The sequence below is a fragment of the Hydractinia symbiolongicarpus genome, chromosome 3, assembly GCF_029227915.1.
Source record: "Hydractinia symbiolongicarpus strain clone_291-10 chromosome 3, HSymV2.1, whole genome shotgun sequence".
NCBI classification, from domain to species: Eukaryota; Metazoa; Cnidaria; class Hydrozoa; order Anthoathecata; family Hydractiniidae; genus Hydractinia; species Hydractinia symbiolongicarpus.
The window spans coordinates 22,456,024-22,477,563 of record NC_079877.1 but is presented as its reverse complement, the minus strand read 5'-3'; the positions used below and the strand labels follow the sequence as shown (position 1 = coordinate 22,477,563).

The 21,540-nt window shown below is 32.1% G+C and overlaps 1 protein-coding gene across 1 annotated transcript; it reads left to right on the top strand.

Moving 5' to 3' along the window:
- The first annotated feature begins 259 nt into the window (after window positions 1-259).
- Window positions 260-21,451, top strand: LOC130636226 (major facilitator superfamily domain-containing protein 1-like). Its single transcript, XM_057445882.1, has 19 exons — window positions 260-398; window positions 4,126-4,310; window positions 7,666-7,718; window positions 8,150-8,262; window positions 8,977-9,019; window positions 9,325-9,392; window positions 9,773-9,881; window positions 12,579-12,690; window positions 13,139-13,237; window positions 13,319-13,430; window positions 14,057-14,113; window positions 14,284-14,363; window positions 17,831-17,907; window positions 19,086-19,183; window positions 19,624-19,736; window positions 19,843-19,890; window positions 20,193-20,253; window positions 20,340-20,472; window positions 20,614-21,451. The coding sequence occupies exons 2-19, from the start codon at window positions 4,169-4,171 to the stop codon at window positions 20,674-20,676; spliced, it is 1,581 nt and encodes a 526-aa protein (XP_057301865.1). The 5' UTR covers window positions 260-398; window positions 4,126-4,168; the 3' UTR covers window positions 20,677-21,451.
- The last annotated feature ends 89 nt before the right edge of the window (window positions 21,452-21,540 follow it).

Sequence of the window (21,540 nt, the reverse complement as noted above, 5' to 3'; positions counted from 1 at the left end):
TTAATTTTTTTAATCAACAACAATTCTTTCACTTGTAAATAACTCACGAGGAATGCTATTTCGCACCTTCTGCAATATTCTCCACGCCACGCACAAAGGGCGTCAGCGGTGATTTTATGTACGCTGACCAGCATTTTACGCATTCACGTACTTGTAGCAAAAAAAATTAAAATACGGTCACGTACTTGTAGCCACCTCCAATAATTTTACGCATTTGTGTTGTGTAAAATTTCTCCCGTAAAAAAAAAGCAATCAATAAGTAAGTTTGTGCATATTTTGCGGAACGAGAGTAGCTTTCAAAACAAAAATCACATGATGGTTGCCAAAAAGGTTGCTGCTCTTGCTTGATTTTTTGATTCAATGTTGTTGTGAAGAAGTGAAGGTTTAGCCAATTTAATGTAGGTAAATCTAACTCTGACTGTGTTTTAATTATGTCCTAGTTATATCCTGTTTTGCAATTTGACAAGTCAACATGGGCATTTACTTCAAGTCAAGTTTCATTATAAATTATGATGGCCTCTAAGAAAAGAAGTGGAAGTAAGCCATATAGCTAGAGTCTAGCTATATGGCTCACTTCCAGTTCTCTTCCAAAGTGAGCAATACTTCATTTCCATCAACTCGAAAAATTCTTAAGGGTCTGTTACACGTAGCAAAATTTGCAATAGCTAATATTTTATATTGTAACTAGTCGATAGTGCCGGTGGAAAAATCCACCGAGGCGAGATAAAAATAAAAAGGAAGCGTCATTTAAATTTTGATGACATCAGCAACCCCATCTGCAAAAAAAATTAGAACCTGGTTTTACCTTGTGTAGAGCTTAAGCGCTGATCAAGAAAATGTATGTTATCACGTGCTTTTGATGAATGGTTAATAAGAGGGTGCCGATAAGCCACAAACGCCCGTATATACAGGCAGGTTCGGGCGACTTTTCACATAAAATTGGCCGTTGTCCCCCGAAACTGCCCGCACTTTCCCGAACATTCCCGAAATACAATTCCTTGTAACAAACCATGTAGACGATGGTTGGGAAGAAGGCGCTTGAAGAGAAAGAAGTTAATAAAGTTTATATATAAGTTATTTATACAGTAAACTTTTTCAAAAACCATCAAAAACAGTTCTTCTAAGAATTTCGCTACCACATAGTAAGTTTATTTTAATTTTTATAGTTTTTTTTGAATCATATATTAGTGTCTGTTTTTTAAATCTTCAGGCATTGCTCGGGCCTATGCGGGTACTTTCGGGCGAATACTTGATTTTTTTTCAAAACGCCGAACTTGCCCGAAAACACCCGCACTTTTTACGGTGTATGCGGCTTATTGGCACCCTCGTTGGTTAATGAGATATAAGAAAACTTTTGCCGACGTCAGCAAAGTCCTTAATAAAACAACAAAAAAATGTTCTTTCGAAATTTGTATACCCGTTGCCTCCATCTTATAGATCTCGAAACGCTGATCAAGAAATGTATAGGACCAAGTATCTTTGACAAATGGTTGCAGAGATATTAAGGTTTAAGGATTTATTGATGACATCATCAACCCGTCCATTCCGAAACGGATTTGGGGACCCATGTTTGGGAAACTTACCCAAATTGGTCCTAGGTGGTCCCTAGTTACCCACGCGGTAAAAAATCATTGACGTCACCACCTCGTTTTCAAGTTTTTTAGCCTCAAAGTTTTAGGTACACTGTAATGGCTTCAGTAATTTAGCATACGATATTAACATTAAAGTAGTGTTATTGACGTCGCACCATAACGTCAGAGAATTTAACATATTAGACATAAGTTTTTTGGCGACATCAAAGGAAAATGATGATATCCACTTTGCCTGTTACAAACAGACACAGTCTTTGTATTATTATAAGAGATGAATAATGAAAATTTCCCGCATAGTACACCTGGAGATGCAGACGACAGTCAACTGAGGTACAATTTCCTTTAGCCTAACATACAAGTACTTGTGCAATGCAATATTATTGTAACTGCTATTATGCATTGCCATTGGGTTTGTACAAGAACTTGTGCAAGTTCTGATTTTTTATAAGGCTACCGTGGAAAATATGTTTGGTTAGCGTCATTTCTAATTACAAAAGTAAGTCAGTCGGTTGTTCGGGTAAAAATTTTTCCCGCAAAATTACAAAAATACCATATTTCTCAGCGATATTTTGTTTTTCGTTTTAAATGTACGCCAGCGCAATCCCTTATCGAAATATCATTCGGATGTAACAATCGTAATTCGGAGGGCCACTGAAAAGATAAATGGTGGATTTTGTTACGTGTCAAAGATTGTTCGTGGATTGCTTGCTTTATTTTTTACAAATTTACCGACTCCCAGAGTCGACTTTCGCCTTTCAAAGTGAGTCGGTTGGATGACGCTAACAAATTATATTTTTGTGGGTGTCCTAATGATTAAAAAAAATTGTTATTGAATTGATAAAAAAAAGAAATGTGTGGTGTGAATAGTTCTGTTAGGTGTATGAAAATATTTCATTGAAGATGGAGGCAATAAATAAAAAAAAGAAGTTGATTGGACAGACAATATGGTGGGACAACTAATTGCAGGGTGGCAACTACATTAACTCAAACCACACAGGGTATTATTATGCGAGAAGAAGAGTTGATTTCAATCGAATTGGTAATGCAGGTTAAAGACATATGCAAAAAATTGTTGGTTTGAAATAGTATTACAGTCAATTAAAACAGAAATTACGAGCTTCAAAGATTAGTGAGGCAGGTTTGGATGAGGTTTTCACTTCCCAATGGCCTTTTTATTGAAAGAAGGATAGCTTTGTTAGAGTGATTGGATGGGCCTCCTCAAATGTCTTCCGCAGTTGCAAACCTAAAACTGAGTCCTGGCGAAAGCGAAACCCGAGAACAATTGTTTGGTAGAATGATTTTGAAGAATTTTCTTGATATAGAAAATATGTACACCCAAGAAAAGTGATAATAATGGAAATGTTCAGCGTCTTGTAATGTTAATTCACTAAGGATGCTATTTCTATCTTATAACCATGGTCGCACCCAAGAATGTTTACGTTGCTTTTTTTTTGTACTGACTTGTCTTCACCTTTACTGTCAGTGATAGCACCAGAATTAAAACAACGTTTTCTTGTTTGCAAACCATTTGTAAAACGAGCGCACATGTTTTTTTCATTTAAAATCGACACTTGTGCAAGTATAAAAACTTGCACAACAGTACTTGCAGAAGTACTTGTATGTTATCAGCTATTGCAAACTTTGCTACGTGTAATGGATAAGAGATGACACCAAAAATCCCTGGAGACAAGGGTGAATAAATGACAAATATCATCTGTCCTTAGTAGTTACGTAATAACTCTTTACAAATTTTATGGGTGGTGGACCATATACTTTAGATAAAAATACATTGTGGTTTTCTGTTATGATTTGGACAGAACCCATACAAAGAAAAATGTCAGGCTGGGCAGTATAGGGTGGACAGAGAATATAGGGTTTGGCGTTCATTTCAGGGTAAATTTTAATTAAAAAACTCCTTACTCCAGACATAGGTTTTTGTCTCTAGGCTGTTTCAGGGGCTGTCAAGGGATACTTCTCATAAAATATAAATCACTACTACTATTTAAATTTTTAGATTCTTCCAGGAAAGTTTCTAAAGAGATTTAGATAGATAAATGTGCATATTTTACATGGTTAGCCTCATAAACATTATTATTCTATGTTTCCAGGATAGGACCATGGCATTTGATGCTCGTTTAGAGCTATGCAGACCCAAAAATTTATTTGTCTTGTTTTGTCCTAATATAACAAATTCCATCTGAATAACAAAACTTATTTTAAATTAACCTTTGCATTATACATATTTAGAAAATGTTCCTAATGCTGCATACAAAAAAAGAATAAACCAATACATTTCTTTGTGAACAAATTAGTGTAACAAATTAATAGATTCTTTTTCTAAACTGGAAAAAAAAAGGAAAAAGGCATGCTAAAGAATAACTAAGTGTGCAATTAAATAAAGGAAACAGCATGCATAAGTGTAAAGGGAGGCATGCACATATCACACATACTCCTCAAAATAAGTAAACTATAATGGCAACCTGGAGTTTTTAGTAAAAGCTTTGTACATTTAATAATATTTTAATATTTTTAGCGAAAAGGATTGTTGTGAATGGTATTGGAAAAATAATAAAAATATGTCTTCACCTCACCCGGAGTCTGTTAATGACATGTCAGAAGTGGTCGAAGTTAGAGGATGCAGTGCAACACCGTGTTGCGATCCAAGACGTGCTGCTCATAGATTTACAGTTTTAATCTTTATCTGCTTTTTGAGTTTTGGTATGTTCTTAAATGTTCCTGATTTCTTGTTTGTGATCATATGTAATTACTACCACGATGTAGCATCCCTAAACTTCTTTGCTATTTTGTGTTATATCTTATGTCTGTCCATATAACTGGAGAAAAACATATGATATTCTGACGTTTAGGCTTATCAAATAAAAATAAACTTTATAAATATTTACATTGCAAATCATTGCGATATGAGCGCAGTTTTTAATTGCAATCTTTAATTATTACCTTTTGTTAGGAAGCAAATAATATGTTGAAATAAGATTTTTCAATGGCAATGCCTAAACAGAGAATTGGTAATATTTTTAATGTTATCTAACAGCAATTTGGAGCCCCCATGTTGTCTGAGGTAAAATTGTTAGAAAAGAATAGATTCAAAATCACAATATATTTAAATCATCTTAGATTTTCTTTCTGTTTTCGTCACAACAACAACATTCCCAAAGACCTCTTTTTACACTAGAAAGTTAAAACGAAGAGACTCCATACAAGTTTCCAGTTGTTGCAGGAGTGGATTCATCTGAACAATGTGGTAAAAAAAAATCTGCAGAATAGTATAAATGAAATTGACGAGAATATATGCATGCCGTACTGTCAGGTGATCATTACGAACCAATGATAAAAATTCATAAGGGTAGTTGTGAGAAAGAAATGAGATTGTGCAAAACCAGGCATCTCAAAAAATCAAGAGACTAGTGGTTATTGAAAATACTTCAATTGATACATCAAAGTGGGTCATAAACTTTTCTTCCAAACAACTTTTGGAGAAAGTTTCGAAATTGAATTTTTGTCCAGCTCCAACAAGTTTACCAATTAAAGAAATTGTTTTGACTGTCGCGTAAAGTTGAGAGGACTAAGTCCGAATAAATAAGCATACGTCACATTATGCAGAAAGTCCGTGAGCTCAGCAGCACACCTTCTAAAAGTTTGTTTTCTTACTGTTTACATTGTTCGTTGATAAGACGTCTTGTAGTAATGACGAAGATTTTAACTTAAAACGTAGAATAGGATAATTCTCTTCATGAGAAAGACTTACAAAGCTACAGCCACCGACTTTGAACCTCTTGTGTCTCACAAGGGAGAAATTAATAATGATGCAAAGTGACGAGGTGTCTTTTACTGACTCAAAATAACGTTCTTAGCAAAATATTTTTTAAAGAAATAGAAAATATATTTAATCGCTTTTTTTTAACATTCTTTTAGATAAAAAACTTTATCATTTGCTCCAGTAAAAAAACTTTCCTACTTTACAAGCCAATTTATTTTTATTTTACAGTTCAGCAATATTTTTCCTCCACACGGCTTTTTTGCGCACAAATGCAAACAAATTTTATGTAACGTTGGAATTTTCTCAGTGATGGAGGACCGTTGAAATGCATGATCGAAAGATCGAATAATGTTCGGGTCGTGATAAGTTGGTAAAACGGGGGTATTAATGTTGTATAAATAAAATAAAAAATTCTTATGATTATGATAGGTCATAAATGCGTTGCAGAAGCTACTGATTTATAAGTGGTTGTTTTGACAAAGCTTTTTTAGAAACTGCATTATCAGCATTACATGTAGCCTTAAACAGTAACAAAGATTGAAGAAAATGGGTACATTTACCCCCTGAAAATATTCGGCATGTCCTGCCATCAAAAAGCTTCTTTTTTGAAAAACAAAGAATAGAAACTTGAGCACTACGAAAGATAAATGTGTAACTAGAAAACTTTTTTGTTGGTGATTGTATTGGAAATTGGTATAATGTTCTTTTATTTAATATAAAAATGTACAAAACGTTATTTGGTTGTGTTCTGTGGATATAAGTACAAATAATGAAATGAGAAGAAATGAGTAACTTTGATCGCGTTCACAAGCTAAAATGACATTTTTACAAAGTGGCAATATTTTAATATGGAAGTTTATTTTCTGGAGAGCTCTTTTAAAAGAACTATCTGTGAAGTGCCCCAACCAAATATAAAAACTTTGATAGCTTGTTAGATCACCTGCACAACGTATTTTGTTTAGCTATTTTTGTTTGAGTTCTTTCTTTTTCACAGACAGGATTCTGTGAAAACTTACTTCTTTACACTTCTTTGGTCGATTGGTACATCGAAACGCAAAGCAACTAACCATTTTTTACAGATTTAAACGTAAATTACATACAAAATGCGATTTAAATGTAAGCTATAGGTCTTAACATAAACGTTCTCTGCGCTCGCTTAAACTTTCTGCACGATGTGATGTCATTATTTATAATCGAGTCCAGTCCTAAATGAAATCGCGCCTGTCTGTTTTTTATGAGAAAAAAATTGAATATGCGAAGGCACAAGTAACAATTTTAAATAAGAAAAACAAGTAAAGTAAGTTTTTTTTTATTTCTTATGCTTTTCTGAGTACGTATATAACAAAAAAGAAAAAAGTGATTTTTACTGGAGTTCCCCTTTAAAAGATCCTAAAATGAGCCAGTTTTTAATCTAAAAACACGCTACAAAGTATACTGCTGTATTGGAAAGACACAATTTGTCTAGAGCTGTTTATGCTGGTAAAGCCAAAAAGGGCTCTTTAAACCTCCTTGGTGAAACAAAACAAATGCTCAAATAACCTGTGCAAGAGTGCAAAAAAGTTGTAAACAAGGCAGATGCAGACTGAATTGAGATTGCGAACCAAAGCTGGAAAATGATCATGTTATTGACTAGAACAATAAAAAAAGCATAGACCAAGATAGCAAGAAAAGTGAAAAAAGCCATAAATAGTATAGACAGAAATACTTATGTCAATAATATATCCTATCTATCAGTACTTTGGAAAGTGAATATTTAGAAGAAATGAAAAATGGTTGGAGTAGCATTTGCTTTATATTACAAACGTATCATAAAGCAAACTTTTGGAAAGGGAAAGATTTTATTGCTTCCATCTAGGTCTGTCAATGACAGCTGTGGCTGTTGACACATAGCTTGAAATAAACTCATTTGTTCATGACATAATAATATCTATATTATTCACAGATTTTTCATTGATTTTTTTGTTTGTTTGCACGTTATTTTAATTTTTTTAAAAGTTGATTGTGACACAGATCTTTTGAATATACTGAGCATGTGAAAAGGGTCTACCATATCCTTAATGATCTATACAGACACAAAAATGACCAAGCCAAGTTGGCTCAGCTTTGGAAAATTGCGATGTCTTACTAATTATTAATTAAGTTTTTAGTGTCAAACTATGTATTAAAGTTAAAGTTTTGTGAATCGCAGAAGAGGTTAAAATGTTTTATAGGCTTTGTTAAATAAAATTGTAAAAGGTGTATATATATATAGCGTGATATTAAAAAATGTTATATTATTTAAATATTTCTATTTAGGGAGTTATTTTTGCTTTGATAATCCTGCTGCGCTTCAAGATCAGATCACAAAAGTAAGAACATATTTATTGTCTAAATAAATACTGTGTTATCTGACAATCACTATGTATAAAACATCTGAATAATCAAGGTAAAAATGCTGTTTTTTTTAAGGTAACATATTTTTAATAATAAATAAGGCTTGCCAGTGTAGGCATTTGTCTTTAAGAAATTTCCACTTCCGGCATGCACGAAATTGTACTATTACAGCTTATCTTTAATTATCTTATGACTCTACCTTAACAAATCTTTACATTTAATAACTTATTCCAAAATCAGTTGTCTTCCTCACCTCTATCATCAAAATAGTTAAATTTGGGAATCTTGTAGTAAATGAACCTCTTAGCTCTTTCGAGAGCTGTGTTCCTAAGACCTTATATATGCATATGCATTGAATTATGAATTATGTGCATTGAATTATGTGTTTTATTTTCAATGTGTATAGGATATGGATACCACCAGTCAAAACTACATGTTATTGTATTCGTTATACTCATGGCCCAATGTTATATTGTGTTTCTTTGGTGGATTTCTAATTGATCGGGTATTTGGCATCAGGTATATGCTATTCTTTTTTTATATTTTGGGTAGTTGAAATTTTAGAATGTCTTCATTATTTTGTATAATTCCTGTCATTTTACAAGCTGGGTGTTAAAAATAATATTTCGCTTGATGGTATAAATCTTTTTAAATGAAGAGAGTATAATATGGGATATGGTCTGCCAATTGTGTTGCTTTTGTACTGAAAAAGAAACCAGAAATACTTTAAGTGGTATGAGTTGCTTTGCTGATATTGGAAATGGTTATTATGTTAAATCTATAACCCCCAAGGTTAAGGTTGCCTAAAGGTCAACAATAGTTTAAACTTTTGTATAAGTTACTTACTTTTTAAAAGTAAGTAACACGACAGGGGTCATATCGTTTTTTGGCAATAAGTGAAAGAAGTTATCTTTGCTGATAGTAAATCTAATGTTTAGCTTTTTACCTCCTAATTTTAAAAGAAAAACAAGGAAATAAATTAGCTGTTTTAAAGATATGTTATACTAGGATTCTAATGCATAAATAAGATTTTTGCATTTTTGTTTTTGAAATTGTGTGCTCAACTCTTGCTGCTCAATATGGTGCTTTCTTGAAATTAAAAACAAAGTGAGGCAAAGTCACTGCACATGAAACAAATAAAACTTGGGGGTTTGAATTCACCACTCAGTGATAATTACAATGATATTTAACCTGTAATAGCTCCACCTAAATTTTGTATGTTTTTTTCTTTAGACTTGGTACTATTATTTTCAGTTTATTTGTATGTGTTGGCCAGGTTAGTATTTGATTTTTTATCTATACTATAATACTCGTATACGTCTTTCTATCATGCAAAATGCTGCGCAAGTAGCAAGATGCACACAATGAGATATAAAAAGGGTTGGCAAACCCATGGACTTTTCCACAGGCCACCAATTAGTTTATTAAAATATTCCTGCTGGACACAATAATTTATCTGCAAAATGGTTGTATTAATCCCAATATGCACAGGGTTCAATAAGAAATGAATAATAATTGGACCTTCAGGCAGTCATAACTAATTCTAAATTTCTCTTGATTTAAATTTGAAATGTATTTTAGATAATATTTGCATTGGGTGCCTTACTCGATCACTATTGGTTGATGTTGGCTGGGCGTTTTGTATTTGGGTTTGTATTCTACTTTTAAAAAATCCGAATGTTAAAAAAGTTTAAATAATGCCTGTAAAATGTAGAACCTTTCGAAAGGAACACCTAATTTTTATATTACAGGTTGAAAGTGATTATGCTGTTTTTTATTAATTAAGATGCACTGATAGTACTGTTTTAGTCATTTTAATGCTTTACAAAAGCGGATTAACATGTGTTGAGAGAAACAAATGACTGAGATTTGTAAGTTGTAAAAGGCAAACGTAGTAAATAAATCTGTGAAGACTAAACTTGTAAATTCATCATATAGAGCTAAAGTGATTTTAACCTAAACTGGATTAAATTATAAGAAAGTTGCGTGAATACAGCTAGATCAATAATTGGTTACTTTTTCTTTTTAGAATTGGTGGCGAATCACTAGCAGTAGCTCAAAATACATATGCTGTGTCATGGTTTAAAGGAGCGGAGCTCAACATGGTGTTTGGTTTACAACTTAGTTTTTCAAGAGTGGTATGTAAGTTTTGTAGGCATAAATCTTGTTTTTCAATGTTTTTCTAAAACCTTTACACTGTATTCCTAACAATGAACATGCCTGTTTTTTTATGTTTTAAATTGTTTTTGGAGAAAAACATTCTTACCACATGACAAAGGACAAACTGGAACAAGAATTCTTAACAATTATTTTTTTTCTTGCAAGTAACACAAAAACCTAGAATATTTTTCTATTTTTGTTTTTCACAATATAAAAAAAAGGTATATAGTATTTTTTCAGTGTGTGGATAATTTGTAAAAAAAAAATTGAGTTTTTAACCTTATCCCATCACCATCATCGAAGTATCAAAATAAGTATTATTATTACTCTTTATAACTTCTCTAAATTAATAGCAGTATTTTGCTTGTTTGTGCACAAACAAAATGTTGTACCACGGACGCACCAAATGCGATGTTCCTAAAATTTTCTAATACAACAGTAATGGGTAATTAACTTCTATTTTCTTCTTAATACAGTTTCTTTTGTAAATACGTACACAGACATTGTGTTGTCTATTTCGCTAACAAAAGTTTTAAGTATTTATGCTTTTTAATAGAAATTAAATTATATAGCAAGAATAATAAATGTAACTTGATTTTTTCTTTGTTGACTTTTATTCTTGCCTTTCGATTGAAATTAACAAATTGAGTTATAATAAAAAGAAGACTGTTTTTATATTTTCTATAAAATAAAGTTGGAATATATTTCTTAAATTCTCGTTTTTATAAATATGTCTAAATTTTAGCTGAAGCTGGACGTGTCTACGTTTTATTGAAATTGTTTTATTGTTTTAACTTAGCAATCTTTAAAAGTTTTTTCCTATAAGCAACATAACCTAGCAACTACCTTGATTTTTTTAAAAAAATTTATAACCTTAAGAATCTGATTAAGGCTCATTATAGTCTTGAGTGTTCTTAAATTTTGACTAAATGTTTTGAAACGAGTAGTTTTTAATATTTAAGTGGGGCCATTTACTACTGCAGAGTAATTTGATAAAATGTACACAAGGCGAAATCCCTTGGATTTTTTAGTTTATTATCTCTATAATAATAGCCATATTCCATCTGTCTGTCTCTGCGCGGAACATGGCGTCCTCAATAGTGAGAATCGCGGAAATCCCTGGGGCCCTGCAGCTTTATTTTTACCGGCCTTGGACCGCTCACGCGCAATAGACCAATCACTGGGCTGGATTTTCACTAATGACCAATCCAAGTGCTTTGCGGCCTCAACATACTGACAGAGGGAACATGCTACCCTTACGAAGGCCATTTTGGTTTGGAAGTGTTGGTTTGATTTGAAGTTTGATAGATCTGCTTTCAATCCTTTTTTCTTCTGAGTACTTTCTATCTTTTAGGATTATTTAGTTTCTGTATGTTTTCACCTGTAAAGGTGAATATTTTATCATGTTTCCTAGCCATGTATAAATCTTAAACAAACCAATTTTAAGTTTTTTGCTAGCTAGCTAGCTAAAAACGTAGATTTTGAGGCAGCTAGCTATAGCTATCTTTATTTTTATTCCTATTCTTTTAAACTCATGTGCGACACAGTCTACCTGTACTAAGCGCTTAGTCCGGTGTTAACAACGGGCTGTTTCCTGTGTTTCTGTTTAACCGAAGTTGTGATAACATTTTTTACAGAAAAAAGTACACATTGTTTACCTATACTAAGCGCTCAGCTTAACATTTTTTTGAACTTTTCCCGGAAACTTTTCCCGAAAAATAAAGAAGGTTGGCCAGCTACTTTCGCTATGACGGGGTAACAATGAATTGTAATCTGTGTTTTTATTTTACCTAAGTTGTCGAAAGTTATTATTGAATAGTATGTTACACCGGAAACACCAGAAAGTTGTGTGCACTTCACTTGATTTTCTACACACTATATGGCTGTACTAAAGCGCTTTACCTGAATGTGTGGCACAGTTGACGATTCTTATTAATCACTCAATCTGGTGTTTAACGCTGGGTAACACAGCTTCTTGTGGCTTAACCCGCCGTTTCAACAGAGTGTATCCTGTGTTTTGTAAACCAAAGCTGCAATAGTTTTTTTTAAAGAGGGTCTTCGACGCGTGTGCCACATGATTTACCTGTACTAAAGCGCTCCACCTGACCCTGTCACATGGTTTGCGGTTCTTATTAAGCGCTTCTTAGGGCGTTAAACAACAGTTACTTTTAGCTTACCCTGGCGTTTTGACGCCGGGTTTCCCCACTAGTTTTCTTCAATAATAGCCATTGTCTGTCTGTCTCTCAGCAAAATAGTACCACAGTAGTTAGTCACATGACATGAAGTAAATAAAAGATGGACAAACGTGGATTTATCCATGAACCACTGACGAGTTTTACATGTTAAAATATACATTACTGTTACCGTGTCAACCCCCTAAATTAGATCACATTAAAAAAGTCACCAAGTGCGAGGACTGTGGGAGCAGTATTTAAGGACATTTTAGCACTTATAATAAAAAATAAGTTTGGAATCCAGCCCCCACCGTCCACTTTATTATAAACGTTTACTCATTCGCAACAGCCAGCTACTGCCCTTCACATTTAAAATGCTTCTATATTTAGAGAATCTTAAGAACGACTGTCAGTATCTAATTTTTTATTTTTACATTTTTAAATCAATAAGCCTTCTGATATAAGTCATTCTTCCCTACTAATACTTCTTTTTTGATATAGGGTAGCACTGTCAACATGAATGTTATGGGCCCACTTTACAAATTTATTGAGAAGCACATCACAATCACCCATGGGGGTGATTATAAAATTTTAGGTTGGACTCTCATGACAGGTATGTTAGTTATTTCTAAAAATAAAGAGATGGCTCATAAAGAGCTGCAATAAAGTTTGGACATTGCAAGTGCATTTTAACTTATATGCATTTCATACTTACGAACCCTCATAAACTGAAGTTGAACAATTTGTTTTAAGGACCTAAGAAAATAATTTAATTCTTGTCACACTATATATTTTCACACACTTTACTATGCCATTTTGTTGTATCATGGTTTTATAAAAAAGCATCTACAAAAACACATATACCATAACAACTTTACGCCCCCCCCCCCCTGCACTTTAATAAGGGCCTTTATGATTAAATAAGCCTCCCTTTACAGTAAAAGTTGCACTTACTCAAGTTTTGAGTAATAACCGCAGTCAGTTTCATTAATTAACATAAAGCTATCAAAAAAATATCAAGTAGAAGGCTACATTTTTGATTTGCATTTTTATTATCATAGGCTTCTTGTTCTGTTTGCTGTCTCTTTTCTGTGGTTTTATGATGGCATTTTTTGATAAACGTGCAGCCAGACTATTGAAAAAGAATGAAGCAAAAACTGGTAATTTTTTATGCTTTTTCTTATTGTAAACAAATTTGTGTTATAGAACTATTTTATAGCATTTTGTGTTTTTATTTCTAGGTGAAGTGATTCATTTGACAGATGTGAAGGATTTTCCACTTTCTGTTTGGCTTATCTTCATAATTTGTGTAGCATACTATGTTGCTGTATTTCCTTTTATTAGTTTAGGATTGTAAGTTTATTTAAACAAATTCTTTGTTGTGTTCACCACACGTATAGTTGTCTTTGGAAGGTTAATTTTTTGTGTTTAAACAATGGTAATCTGTATAATATTGTCAAAAAGGCAACATGTATGCTAGATTTGGTTAACAATTGTTATAAAATTTAAAAGGTTTCAACAAATTAAAAAGTGTAGACATAAATGTGAAATGTTGAAAGACTTCTACATCAACTACATGTAGATGTCAGAGTTTATTATCTGGGGAATCAAATATTTTTTTTAGTTTTGGTATAAATATGTACTGATATTACTTACAGTATTTTTTCCAGTTTGAAAGGAGTTGTTTGGTGCAAAAATATTCTTTTTTAAGTTTTGTTTACTTGCATTATTTGTTTACTTATATTTGAAATTAATTATTTAAAAACTGCAGAAGGCAATTTTGGAAAGGAAAATACAAAATAAAAATGAGATTGACCTTAAATGTCAATGCAAATTTACTTCACTTTTTGCTACATTTCATGGTATAAATTGCAGTCAATGTTGTGCAATTTTTTGCTAATATTTTTTAAAAAAATATATTTTTTGGTACATCCTAAAAAACACTGTAAATATTACCAAATGAAAATTCTAATCTTTAGGTTGTATTTTCAATCCAAGTTTGATTTAGAACCCACGCAAGCAAATATCGTTAACAGGTTTGATGTTTTTGAATTTTTTTATATTCTCGTATAATTATCAGTTTAAATCTTCATATAACCGTTACTGGTCTGTCAGTTTAAAATGGTTAAAACATTACAAGCTAAAGAATTGATTAAACTATTCTCGTAGATTTTTCCATTATCTGACAACTAGTTTTATTTTTCAGTTTAGTTTATCTCATCTCTGCGGGTGCTTCACCAGTCTTAGGATTTTTTGTGGATAAAGTTGGAAACAACATTTTTAATTGTAAGTACTAAACAGATGTGTTTAAACTATTTTCTGATGCTTACAATGCATCCAGAAATGTTCAAATGTGATTTTTTTCATTAAATTATATAGATGAGGTTAGTTTTCAACATGTAAATTGGAAACAGTGCGTGTAAATAGAGTATAAATAAACAAATATATGAATAGTATTATTTCCAAATTTTCTCAGTTCTTTTATCAGTTAAGGCAAAGAGTTTTTAAAACACAACAGGTTAAAGATGTTTGTCCTTAATTGGAACTAGTCAATCTCTGTCAAGTCTTTTTTTCAGAAAGCAATTCTGCAGCACATGGTAATTTTTAAAACCAAAAGATATCCTTCAAAAAACATAAACTATTTGATACAGGTTAAGTCAAAAATCTGCTTTTTACACAATTTGAAAGAGAACTAACGAAAAATTTATTTTATTTTTGTAATAAAAATATTAATTTTATATCACGAAAAAACATGGTATATATTAAAATTTTCAATTTTTAATTCCAAATTATTTTTCCTCAAAACGATAATTACATTAACAGTTGCCATCATTATCTAACAAAGGCCAACAATGAATGAACATTCACTCACTTATTTGTCTTCCCAGTAGAACAACATTCTTTTTTTGTTTTATTTTGCTTTCACAAAATCACATTGCTAAAATCATTTAAAGTTTTGTTTTTAAAATTAGCAAATTAAATAAAGCATCTGTTGTATTTCAAGATCTTTTGATACAAAAATAACACAGTAGAAATTTCATATTAAATTTGAATATAGGTAATCCTTATTTTTTTCAACTTATAACTTATGTCAAAAACTATATTTATAACAACAAAATATTATTTTATTCTGCCAAAGAATTTTATTTTAAACATGCTAATTGAATTTACTTCCAGAGCAGCACAGGAGGCATGGTTTATTTGTTTTTCATTCCCTCACTTTGTTCATTTTTGAATGTGTTCCTTTCATCCCCTGACTTTTGTCACGCATGTTATTAGTTTACTGAACAAAAGTTTGGATTGACAAATATCATGGCTGCCACTTTTTGCTACTTTGACCTTAAATATCTTAGAACCAAAACTAAAAATATAAAAAAATAACAGTTTATATTCACACTATAATGAACATTTAAGCACAACTTTTTATCAATTATTAGTTCTCCTCTAAAGGTCTGGCATGAGATGTGATGTTGGACTATCTGTTACGTTTTAAATGTTACTTAACACACGGAAAAGTTATAAAATAATAATAATAATAAATAGATTAACATAAAATGTGGCACTAGTGTACCTAGTCCTCTAAATTCTTGAATGATAACCCTGTACCTAGAAGTACACTGCAAAGTTATAAAAAAAAGGTGGTAACAATGTAGGGAAAAAAATCAATAGGGAGGGGATGCACGGTATTGTGTACATAGTTTCAATTTATGAAAGTTAAGTAAATTTTTCTCATATAATTATTAAGTTTGTTTAGATCTTTATTTTTGTAAAAGTTGTGCTTTCTTACGAATTATTTACTGCAGTTCAGCCTACCAGACATTTGCCAGTTTGCTGTTCTTTTCCACATGGACAGTTTTTTTTTATTATTCCTAATTAAATTTGTTGTAGCACTTTAAATATAAAATTGATGTGCTACTGGGGATGGGCTCCAAAACATAATATTCATGAAAAGTTATTTGAAAGTGAAGAGGATGGAATTGCTTCACACCACGTGGAAATATGTGACACATAAAGAAGAATTTTTTACCCTTGATACTTTTTCATATGTTATATCCTATTTATTTACATTACAATAAAAAAGAAAGTATATTAATGACTAGCCGTCGAAACGCCGGGGTAAGCCACAAGTCAGAGTGTGACCCAGCATTAAATGCTCTGTGGAGCACTCAATAAAAGCCGTAAACTGTGTCACACGATCAGGTGGAGCGCTTTGGTACAAGTTTGTCGTAATTTAAGTGAAATGCATACACCATTGTAGTGTTGCAACTGAACATATTTTTCAAAAAATAACTTTCCCTCAACAAAAGCTAAAGAAATTAATTGTGACACTGGACTGGCCGCTTAGTACAGCTAAACCATATCACACATGAATTAATAGCTGTATGAAACCATTTTCCAAAAAAACTGTATCGCAACGGTTTAAGTAAAAACTGAGAACACATTTTTCGGAAAATGTTTCCAGTGAAAGTTCAAAAAAAATTTGACACTGAGCTGAACGCTTAGTACAGTTAAACGGTGTTGCACAGGCGTATAGGGATAATGCCATTTTGAGACAGGGCTAAGCGGTTAGTCCAGGTAAACAGTGTTGCACATCACATACAGGCATGAATCCGGAGAAAGTTTGAAAATTTAATGTCACAGTGGGGTGACCCCTTAGTACATTTAAACCACGACACACATTCGCCTATACGTAACCCCTTTTAGTACAGGCAAACCACATTGCACATGCGCCTAGGCGTAACAGCCTTTTCCAAAAAAATAGTCCATTGTTAACACTGAGCTTAGCGCTTAGTACAATAAAAATGTGGCGCACGTGCCTATAAGCTTAATAGCCTTTTCCAAAATACTTCAGTTTAAATAAAAACACAGGAAACAGACCGTTGTTTAACAACATGGGATAGGCACATAGCATAGGTACTCCATTTCTCATTAATAAACTTTTGAATTTTGCTAAAGTTTATATTACAGTAAAGTGGTAGCTAACTACTTAATTGCATTTAGTATGAAAAAGATTACTTAAAAATTCTGCTGCAGCCAACTGTATTTGGATATACTTTTACATTTTAGCTAGAGGTAGCTAACCCCAGTCACAACCAAGTAAAAATCAGATTGGCGAAGATAACACAAAAATCAGAAATGATAGCTAACATCTACGTTCGTAGCCAGAATCTTAAAATTGGTTTTGTTTAAGATTAATATATGGCTAGAGAACGTGACAGTAAGAGGCAAATAAAACTAATACAAAGCTTTAGGTGGCTGAATAATAGGTAGCTTAGCTAGCTAGCTAACTATAAAGTATAGGTGAATAAACATGTAAACGAATAGAAAAATACCTAGAAGTAGATTTAAAAGAAACTGCAATCTTGTTAGAACACAAATAGAAGTATCAGAAAGAAAAATAAAGCAAACAGTTAAAAAACTTTTCTTTCTCCAGCACTGAGTTGGCTCAATCTGCTTGACAAATTTTGGACTGATAACGTAAAAACCGTTGCTAAGAAATATAAAGAGCTTTAGTTTCTGATTGGTCATTTATATAAAACTCTGCTCCTGATTGGACCAGCGGGAACCTATCCTGTGCCAGCAGGACCCGACGGGTTTTTGTCCCCGCGCTAGAGGGCTAGTATTTCGTGCGTGGTTAACACAAGTCGCTTTTGACGCACGAACAGACAGACATCGGCTATTATTATAGTGGTTGGTTTTAATTTCTAATTTTGTGATTTTGGTGTCACTTTTATGACTTGTTTTTATTTTAGTAATATTGGCCATCACAATGACTATCGGTGCTCATGTATTGCTTGCGTTCACCTTTCTTAACCCATATGTTGCCATGGTAGGTTAGAAAATATTTATTGTTATGCTTTTAGTTATCAGATGTATAAACAAATATTTTACATCACATTTTTTGAATATTATAAATATAAATAAGGGAATGTGAAATGGAGTAGTAATATCAAGATAGTATTTTTGAGGCGTTATCCGATGCACAGAACAGGTTTGTTTAATCGTTGATAAAACATATTTATTCTTGCAAACAAACACATGCACAAACAAAAAGGGTTGTGAATAATGCTTTTTGATAAGTGTGACCAGGGAATTTTGAATTTGCACCTCATTTTTCATGCTAAAACTTTTATGCTTGGCTGGTGTTTTACACTGGGATTCAGACAAAAAATGTAACAATACTCAAAAACCATGCCACAATTTATTCCAATTATCGTCGTCAAAGAGAATACTAGGGACTTTACCGAACAAGAACGGGGCTATCTGCAACGACGTTGTCAATAACTTTTCATAAAAGCCATCATATAAAAAATGTTTCACAAATTGTTATGAAATATTAAATAAAAGAAATAAAAATGGAAACAAATATGGCTACTCTCAAAAATTACAAAAATAACTGATGAAGAAAGTGACAACACAAGTGACAACAATGCATATTAAAAAATAATAATATCAGTCGTAGATGCCCCATCCTTGTTTTATAAGGTCGCTAATGAAAAAGGACTTATTCCACAATAGCTTTGCCCCTTATTGCATCTTTTTTTATTTTGTTGAGTAATTTTTGGTCTTTCTTATTTTGGTTAAATAGTGGTTTTACATTTTAAGTGAACCTAATATTCCTATGCAATTATTGATTAAAAATCTCATGTGATTAATATAACAAATAAAAGAGCTGAGAATAGTGAAATAGTGAATATAATATTTGAAAAGAGAAGGAATATTAAATTTAGATCTGGAAAATTTTTTTTAGGTCGCCCTAAAGCACACCTAAAATACTTGTGGCGTGCTTTCTGCCTTTTTCTGAATTTTTCCTGAAAAGGCCTGTCCTAAGCTTCATGTTTGCATAAAACACTACCAGAGTCATTGTCATTTTACTTACTGAAAGTCCATTTCAATAGCGATTATTTATTCTCAACTTCCTTTAAAAAATGCTTAACTCTAAAATCATAATCCCTATGAGCGAATAAAAACTCAGACAACCAGCATTCACACAAGTTTTATCTTTAGATCATTATGGGTATTGGTTATTCATTGCTTGCTTGTGCTCTATGGCCACTTGTTGCTATGATTGTACCTGAATATCAATTAGGAACAGCTTATGGTTTGTAAGTTTTTACCTTTATTATTATTATTAGCATTGTTATTATTATTGATCATCAATGTGAGTTTTGTGCTCCGAATGTATAGACTTTAACATTATGTCAACATTGGCTTCCTAAATTCTCAGTGCTAATGACATTTGCTAAACATGCTTTTTTAGCGATTACAAAGCAAAATGTTCTAGCCTCTTAAACACTTACCATTTTGCATCTGCTTTTAAATAATCATATGAATATGCTGGCTTGTACGAATTTCGTATTTTTAAAAATATAAATAACGTAATGATTGTCTTTCCTATAGACAGCATTACATTTAGTAAACTGTTCTATTTCTTACTTATTTTTAACATCTCTACTGGATTTAAACGTGCAAATGAAAGTCTCACATTCCAATAATACCTCTAGTGTGTGTACATGCGTAGTGAATCATTTTTGTGATATTTTAGCATGCAATCCATTCAAAATCTTGGTTTAGCAGTTGTATCCATCATTGCTGGATCCATTGTTGATGGTCGAGGTTATCTTGTTTTAGAAGTTTTCTTTCTGGCTTGTTTAAGTGGTAAGTGAAGTTTTGTTGGAAAAATTGGATTTCATTTTTCTTTGGCTTGACAATTATGAAGTTTGGTTGATAGAAACTGTCATATCTATTTGCATATTTATTTTAGTTGCACTGATTGCTGCTGTTATGTTGTATTTAGTCGATTTATCCAGAGGTACTTTTATTTTTGCATTTGAAAAAAAAACACAATAATAACAAAAAAAAAAAAAATTTTTACAAACAGATGTTGGTTTAAACTAAATTCATAGATGGGATTACTACACCCTAGCACTTAATTTGTTTTCAATAATGTTATTTAAGAAAAAATATTAGGAAAGTGCTGGGGTGTAATAAACGTTGTTTTAATTTAATTTGAACAAAGACATTGTTTTATTTTAAATCCAACAGTTGAGCCAGCTTTTTTCTGACAGTGAAACACCTTTTGTGTGCGTCTTATTGATTGATATTTGATTGTAGGTGGGCAGCTAAACATGAGCGCATGGAAAAGAAAAACACTCGGTCAAGTTGGAGATGCTAGGTAGTTGTACATCCTTAGTTCTAAACATTGATGTCATGTGCAAGATTTTTGTTTGGATTTTTGTATCTATCTAACACTTGTTATAGTGTGCATGGTGAGAGAAAACCTCTGCTCGAAGATTATTACACGTCACCACCGCCTGGTACCACTAATCCTGCGTTACAGCCAAAAAGTGCTGCTGCTTTGCGTAATCGGTTTCTATCAAAACTAGGAGGACCGGTCAGTTATTATCAATCTTGATATTTTTTCAATACTTCTTTGTGTTCTGTGAACGAAGAGTTCTTGGCTGAAATAGTAAAATCTCTTGATCTACAAGAACTTTTCACTAACTACCCTATTTCAATTTCTTTTTATTTTTAGGTTTTCCAACCACCCGATACATTCCGAACATCACCTTTCGTGTTTCCTCATGTGTTGCGTTGAGCGTAAGTGACATGCTGTTCAAGCCAATAATTCGAAAAAAAATTGTTGCAAAGACATTTGTTTGCAGAGATATTTTTTTATACACGACTTCACTTTCTTAGTGTGTGCTCGCTTTGGTTGTATGTTAAATCTCATCTTCAGGTTTGAATGCTTAACTGTTACATTTGTTTTCTTTATTAACTTTTACAGTTTTAAACACAGTAACAGATAATTTTTCTACATTTATATTATTTTTGTGCATTCAAAAACATTATATTAGGCAACTGAAATTTGTACATAACAACTTTCTATTATGCATGATGAATATTCCTTACTTTGATCAATTTTCATTACATTTTGATATTCTGCACTTAATTTGATAAAAGATAGAAAGTAAAAAAGCTACACCGTTTGTAATTTACTTTTTAAACCTGTCAATGTGTCCACTTTGTTTGGGAAATAGCTAAAATTTTACCTAGCTTGGAAAAATTTAACAATCGGTGAACCTACCTCTTGAATAAATATTAATATTTTCAATATTTTTATGTGCGTCGATCAAACGTTTAACATTGAACAGAATTTTGATGACTGCTTCACCAGTATTGACTTGTATTATTGTTTACAATTTGAATAGAAATTTTATTGTTATTTCGTGTTTTAAGTTATTGCAAGATATCTGTGTTTTTTAATTATGTTTATTAGGTTCGCTTGGAAAATAGGGAAACTTGATAGATATTCTTTCAGTATCTGTATGATTTGTTATTAGTTGAACAGAGCATCTTTTGTTTACAGTTAACATTTTCATTATTTATTGAACTTTCTTTACACAACTTCCACTTGCTTGCTGTTCAATTTTGTGTGATTTTAAATGTGGATATTTTTTGG

What these genes read in the sequence shown, in the direction of transcription:
- LOC130636226 (XM_057445882.1), top strand. Translation starts at nt 4,169, where the DNA reads ATGTCTTCACCTCACCCGGAGTCTGTTAATGACATGTCAGAAGTGGTC. An exon ending in TATTTGTATGTGTTGGCCAG is followed by an intron (nt 9,020 to 9,324) that starts GTTAGTATTTGA and finishes AATGTATTTTAG; the next exon opens with ATAATATTTGCATTGGGTGC. An exon ending in TTTAGTCGATTTATCCAGAG is followed by an intron (nt 19,891 to 20,192) that starts GTACTTTTATTT and finishes ATTTGATTGTAG; the next exon opens with GTGGGCAGCTAAACATGAGC.